General features: G+C 41.5%; 1 protein-coding gene across 2 annotated transcripts; it reads left to right on the forward strand.

Annotated features, from left to right (window-relative positions):
• The first annotated feature begins 2,084 nt into the window (after positions 1 to 2,084).
• LOC103721984 (metallothionein-like protein type 2) lies at positions 2,085 to 3,522 on the forward strand. Of its 2 annotated transcripts, none has more exons than XM_008812383.4 (3): positions 2,085 to 2,387; positions 2,810 to 2,890; positions 3,089 to 3,522. In XM_008812383.4, exons 1-3 carry the CDS (start codon positions 2,323 to 2,325, stop codon positions 3,180 to 3,182), a joined length of 240 nt encoding a protein of 79 aa, XP_008810605.1. In that variant the 5' UTR covers positions 2,085 to 2,322; the 3' UTR covers positions 3,183 to 3,522. The 2 variants fall into 2 exon arrangements, with proteins under 2 accessions (XP_008810605.1, XP_008810604.1); XM_008812382.4 differs by having other exon boundaries at positions 2,188 to 2,387; positions 3,065 to 3,522.
• Positions 3,523 to 7,104: the final 3,582 nt, after the last annotated feature.

Here is a 7,104-nt window from a genome sequence, read left to right on the forward strand (position 1 = left end):
CTACACAAATCTGCCGATTTTAATTCATCATTTTTGTCAAATTCTGGATGTCCTGAATCCTGATTTAGTCTCCAAATGATCGCATTCAAGTCAAGGCCATGGCCATGCTGATGGCGTATCCAGGGAAGCATCAAGGCTAACGGGTTCACCCAATCATTTCTCCATATATAGCAAATAAATGAAGTTCGTACATAGATCCAAAATTGCCTTCTGGTTTTCCACCCAAGGACATTTATGCCTTCATTCTGTGGAAGTTGTGGCCCATGATGGTTCTAGTATGGTAGAAGTTAGGCCAAGTGATCGGCAGGTTGGGAATGTCGTGATTGGAGTCAAACTGCTAATAGGTTTGGGTCCGGTGGACACTATAGCACTAACTAGCTAGTAGCAGTGAGTGTGTCAGGCCGCAAACCCAACCACTGATCTCTAGAATAATGATAATTTGGACCTAGCCAGTAAAGTGAAGCTGCATTTGGTTCATGATCCGAACCGAAAATGGAATGCATTAGAACAGAAATCAGAATAATCATATTTTCTAGCGCCTGTAGCTCGTGATTGGAATCCGAATTGGCTAGCTCAAAAATTAATTTTTTAAAAATTATTTTTTAAATAAGTATGGAGGAATGAAAAAGAGCTAGAATTAAATTTTCAGGGATTTGAGTATTTCTATTTCTATTTCAGGACGAGAAGTGGACCTCCCTTTTTTACCGGCATAAAGAAGACAATGCCCAAAAAAAGAAAAATCTTGGAACATAGAGATCTTCTTTAATAAGGTGCTTCTTTATGAAAGATTAGTGCGGTGCCCACAAGGGGTGGAGCCGATCAGCCGAAGAGCCACCACCAAGAAAAGAATGCAACCGAATTTTATCCAAAGAAAGATCTAGAACAGGGAAAGGCGCCACCACCATCCACCAAAAGCCAAAAGGCGATGCTGAGGCGTGGAGGGTACCAACGGCATAATTGGGGCAGCAAGGCGTAATAGGATCCAAAGCAAAGAATAGGATAAAAGAAGGGCATCTTTTAAAAAGGGTCAGAGAGGACCGCACAGCGGATGGCTCGGTACAAAAGAGGAAGGAATCTCGTCATCAACATGCTAGCCATTACCCCTTTGAAGAGTGTTGCATTGTTGGTTCTTTTCACTGGTTAAAATATAGCATTGTTCCTAAGCACAGTATTTTATCCAATCGTAATCAAATTACATGCTAGAGTAGAATATAATTGAGAATTCCACCAGATTACCAACTAATAAAATATAATCGATGCAAGTGTTTTATTGAAAAAATAATTGGTATTGTCTACTTCTATAGTGTTGTTGTATAGTTCTGAGTAGATAAATGTATAATAATTCATGGCTTGCGCTAACCGACGGCAAAATAAATAAAAGAAACCCCTCGAGTCTGCGCATTCTAGGCCATTAGCGACTGGCCTTCTTCTTATAGGAAGATGTCGCATCTCGATCGCCTAGCAGATAATGCTATGTAATAAACTAAATAAAATTCTTATTGCTATCCGGCAAATTGGATTCTCTTCCAAGCTCCAAATGCAAGAAACATGTACAGAAATATTTTCTTAATACTTTGGTTGTAGGACAAAAAAATCGGAGATAGCAATCTCTATTCTTGGCTATTCCTCTAAGATTCTCTTGTCCAAGAGATAAATCCGATTTCTATTTAGATGTAACATACATTATTCTTGGTATCGGGCGATGAACCTGGTGGACACTCATCTAGTGCCCATATGATGGTGGTGCCCATATGATCGGGCCAGAGGAGGGGCATAAATGTTACTTAGAGGGAATAATGTCATCTCCCATCCAAGGTTGAAGTTTTTTTTGATGCGAAGGTTGACGTTATTTCACCCGTCCATGAAAGAAATTTTTTATCCGGTCTAACAAGGAATAACGGCCCTTGATTTGAATTCTACTATTCATGGAGAAGCTACCCTGGACAAACTTGAATACTACTATTTATTCCGGCTTATCACGCGACCAAGACAAGGTCTTGGAAGTAAAAGGAGTTTGAATATGAGGGACCCAGGAGAAATTTAAGAGGGCTAAATGCACACGCCAACCGACAGGGTGATATCCGGACTCACGTGGGATATCGTGGGAGAGGCAGCTGGGCTGGACCGACACGGACGGGATATCGAGGTACCGGATGATGACACGTGGACGGTGCATAACCTCACTCTCTCTCCTTCCGGCCTCTATAAATGGTAGGCCTATTCCATGGCAGAGGACAGAGAGAAGAAGAGAAGTAGCTGGTTTAAGAGAAACCTGATCAGGAGTTGTCTGTTAATCTTCGTTCCATTTTGTGAGTGAAGAAAATGTCTTGCTGCGGAGGGAACTGCGGGTGCGGATCTGGCTGCAAGTGTGGCACCGGATGCGGAGGGTAAGTGAGAACAAAAAAAAAAGAGAGAAAGAAATTCAGAATTTTTAATTGAAGTTTCTATGTTTTATTTCTTTCTGAGTTTCTCCCGTATGCGTTTTTTTATTTTATTCTGATCTCTAGTTGTTCCTGGTTCTGATCAGCTCATCACTGATTTTTAGTGTTTACATGTCTTATTTCCTCCTTGTTTCTGTGGTTTTTGGGGTACCATAAGAGGTCATGCATGCGTTGCTATTCCGCTTTGGTAGGTTTCTGTTGTTCTTGTGCAGGATATCTCGTGATCCTTGGTCCTGATCGCATGCGAGTTTTCCCAGAGTTTCCAAAAGATTTAGTTCTAGATTATCATGCAACCATGCTTTAAACTTTTGCCCCCCATAAAAAGCTCATGCTGTATCTTCTCTTTTTTGATCGATCACCGAGTGCAGGTGCAAGATGTACCCTGACATGGCTGAGGAAAGGAGCACCACCACTCAAACCATGATCATGGGGGTTGCACCCCAGAAGGGGTATGTCTCTTCTACCCGTCTCATTAACTCCCTATTCTTTTCGGAGGTGGCATTCAACCAAAGATTTCCCATCTTGTTGCTAGGCCACATCCCTTGTATTTATTTTCTAGAGAAGGGAGCCAACAGTTATTGAAAGCTCCTTTACTCTTCCCCTCCTGATATTTTCTTTGTTAGACACGCCTTTGGTTTTGTTTGCAGGCACTTTGAAGGGTTCGAGGTGACTGCTGGATCCGAGAATGGTGGCTGCAAATGTGGGTCCAACTGCACCTGCGATCCCTGCAACTGTAAATGAGACGCAAAAGCCTCGAAAGAGAGAGAGAGAGGAAGGGAATGAACACTGCTGTTTGTTTCTAGTTCTATGTTGTTGTCTGTAGTTTGTGTCCGGACTTGGAATAGAGTCTTAGAGCTAAAAATAAGCGGCCATGGCTCTGAGTAACCCTCCTTCGGTGGGAGTTGGTACTGCCATGGCCGAGAAAGAAGAGACCTCTCTCTTGTCTGCTTGTTTAGCTGTGCGTCCTGTGGCTGTGAGTAGGTGTCCTGCTATCTGTGGTGTGTCGCTTTTTACCATGTGAAAAACTGAAGACAGCTTTTTAGTAAAAGTAAGAAGCCTTATCCTCTGCGGCTAACGGGGACCGCGTGACTTGTCTTCTTTCGTTTGCTTTTTTATGTTACGAACGGCATCTCTATCGAAGTGGCCCGGCTTGTCTCCCAGGTCCTTTCAGCCACATTATTGACAAGAATGTTCGAGAATAATAGCAGGTTAAAAATTCTTGTGGCTAAAAAGAATTCTATTCTATTCTAACGATCCTTCTTGCCTACCGAAATTTTTTGCTATCGCTTGCTGATCCCCGGCTAAAAATATCTATCACCACTCATTAGAACAAAATACTCATAAGCTAATTGATTGATAAAATATCTCTGGGAACTTCTTGCTTGGTATTTACCATGTTATAATGGCAATTATGGTCTGTCATAACTAATATTCATGGGAACAGAAGCCATTAGTGGATCATTTTATTGTTCAAGAAAACTATGATCTTGGTATTAATATGTTTGATAAATATATGCATACATCATCCTCATAAGAATAATGCTAGAATCCATAAACAGTGATTTCGTCAAATAATAGCAGCATCTTACTTTTAGCTGCCGCTATTGCCTACTAGAATGGATGCTAGTTTATAACAGTCAACGTGTCACGCTCCAAAAGAAAATCTAGCAAAAAGTTTGATAGCAGTACCCGCAACCATAGGGGACTGTTAATCCAGTGGGATACGATAGTCACCGTAACTTGCTTGTCATCGTTTCATGGCGAGAGAAAGCTTGCCTGAATGATACGAACATCTCTTTCTATCCATTAGCTTGACCGGATCGAAAGGATCTAATTCTCACGTGAATTCCTCATGCTGGTAAAAAGAGAGAACCAAATTCATAGCATCTCGCTATTTCTTGATACGTCGAGCCTCACATGAAAGGTACCTACATACCTGTTTTGCTGTGTGACGGGGAGTCCCATCTTCTACAGATCGGATGCAAGTGACCATCGCAATAAATAACTAGTTCCTTCAGCAGCTAATTTGATCGGAACTTTCCATGACTTTTTCTAGTGCCAAGGCTCTCGTGGTCTCCATCGAAATGATGAAATCAAGCGTATTAAAATTTCCATTTTCCCTTCCTTTGTTATCAAAGATCTCATAGCACGTTTAGCAGTGACAGCTCCTCCTTGAGTTTGAAGAACTGTAATATAGCTTAGAGGGTAGAGGTGATGCTGAAGGGTGCTAATTATGTTGGAATGATTTGTTCTATGGGATTCCGAATAGTTCATTTTTTTTGATTGCTGGTTGCCGAGTTGCAGGAACTTTGGCATGCAAGGATATCAATTACAATAACTTGAGTGCAGTTTAACTTTGATGAGAACCATTGAGTTCCCTCAGCTACACCCCAACTTATTGATTGCAGCACAGGTTTAACACTTGAGCTGCTTCTGAAGTCCAGAATCAATATTGTGGATTTATACCATATGATTTGAAGATCACAGTCGTCTTGGTAATTAGACTTGAAAATGATCTAGTAACAACCATCTAACGACATCTGAAGATAAAGAATTGTGCTGGTTCCGCATAAGCCTATCGCTGCTTGGCATTTCATGATGTTTTGCATGTCTCCATGAACCCAAATTTTGATAGTCAGGCTCTAGGTACCCGGAAACAATTGAAAGAACTCCTACTGTGGAAAAAAAAAACGGGAAGCAATTAAATGGCCCCATCTGCCAAGAACATTCATCTCTTTTCACATGAGAAAAGAAAGTGATCAGAGGCAGTGATGTTGTTGTCACAGATTAGAATACCCTAACCTTGCCTCATGGCCTGAAGGCGGAGTGCAGGTCCAACAAACTATTCTGAAGCATCTAATAAAGCAGCTGCTGAGACATAATTGAGACGATCACTTTCCCTTCTAAAAAGCAAGCAGCGCCATGCCTATATGGGGCCAGCTTCATGAATTAATCAATGAACTCAAATACTAGGTTGAATTTTAAAGCTGCTTATGATTTGGAAGAATATATCACCGTAATCCCACCTTTGATTTAATCCAGTAGATGATGGCAACTTTATACTCACTTTTGATAACAGATTTGAATTCTGCACCGAAACAGATTGTTGATAATGGAGGCAAAATACTTGATGCAATTATGTCACTACAGGAAAAATAGTATTTTCGGATTCTAATCTGCCGACGCTAGAAGGAAGAGTCGACAATTTAGGCAACGCGCCAAATAAAAAGCGTCGGCAGGATTTATACTAAGACGATGCTTGTAAGTGTCGGTGGAAGCCGGATTTAGAGGATGCTTACTAGCGGTTGCCGGAGAAAGTTTGATGAGATGATGCTTATGAGCATGGCCGGAAGCAGTCCATACGGCAGTGTGCAGGCAACATTAATTATGCAAATCTGGCACAGCCTTTATGTGAGGTAGTTGAACTCGGCAGCAATGGCTATGAATCTACGATGGCATTGGCCGATATAGGTGCCCCAGTCATTGCACCGCCGAGCATCACATTCTTCTGCAGCAGTGAAAACAAGTCAAGGAGAAGGCGATGTGGTCTCACCATATACATCAGATAACTCAGCCTGCATGTCCTCTACTTCATTAAGTTACACGCCATCCTGTAATGCAATTATAAGTAATTTAATGGAAAATAGAAGTCAGTCTGACTAGAACAAAGCATTCGCCAAAGCTAGAGGTCCCACATTACCTTATTTTCCTTGTTGCCAATTATGATAGCCATTATTGTTACTTTTACTAGATAGATAAAGTAAATACAAAATCATATTCATACAACAATTCAATGCATATATACCACTGAAACATAATGCCAGGGAAAAGTGGCCTCTTTTTCTATGAATTACACCTATTTCTTATAACCGAATATGATGACTTTAAGCAACAATTCCATGTCAAACTTTCTCACATTTCATCATTTTGGAGATAAATATTATCCGCTTTTTTGGAAGCAATAGCTCAATGTGCTGGATTTATTGCTTATTCAGTTTAGCATCAACATTAAAAAAATAACCTTTTGCAGAGTTCTTGAACATATTACTCCATAAGTTATTTGGAATTTTTTACCTTTATCCCGGCACTGGCGAGTCAGATTTACCCTACATGAAAAGGTTTCTCGAGTTACCAAGAGTTAACCGGATTTTAGATTTTAAGGTGGGTTTCTAACTTTTTGGGGATGTGATGGGGGCCCCGAACAAATGGATAAGTCTCCCGAGCGCGATTTCCTCAAAAATAGAGTGCGGTGTTCGCGTGTCAAGTCCGTGCGTCAAAAGCAAAGTACCGGTCAGGAAAGCATGACATGCGGACCAACTCACGTGTTAACTGAGGTTAAAGTCGGCACCTCACGCCAATACGGGCCAAGTTCAACCAGACAGAGTTGCACGCGGCATGAGAGAGCCTCGTATATGCTAGAGTATATTTAAGGGCTCAACGAATATTTTTGAAGAGTGATTTTGCTACAGTGATTAAGTGGATCCGGTGCGGACGTGCCATGCCAGATCTATACTTACTAGTCGGGAATGTATGCCATCTTTTGGTCAATCTCGACTCTTTCTGGGTCGCACATGTATTTCGGAAGGCGAACAGTGCGGCGGACTGGGACGCCTCCTCCGCAGCTCATCACTCCTGGGCTTTCTTATAGGATGACAATGGCCCC

This window comes from Phoenix dactylifera, chromosome 13 (assembly GCF_009389715.1).
Source record: "Phoenix dactylifera cultivar Barhee BC4 chromosome 13, palm_55x_up_171113_PBpolish2nd_filt_p, whole genome shotgun sequence".
Lineage (NCBI taxonomy): Eukaryota > Viridiplantae > Streptophyta > Magnoliopsida > Arecales > Arecaceae > Phoenix > Phoenix dactylifera.

Coding starts and splice junctions, on each gene's coding strand:
- LOC103721984 (XM_008812382.4), top strand. CDS start 2,323: ATGTCTTGCTGCGGAGGGAACTGCGGGTGCGGATCTGGCTGCAAGTGT. Junction 2,388..2,809: donor TGTGGCACCGGATGCGGAGG/GTAAGTGAGAAC, acceptor CACCGAGTGCAG/GTGCAAGATGTACCCTGACA. Junction 2,891..3,064: donor GGGGTTGCACCCCAGAAGGG/GTATGTCTCTTC, acceptor TTTCTTTGTTAG/ACACGCCTTTGGTTTTGTTT.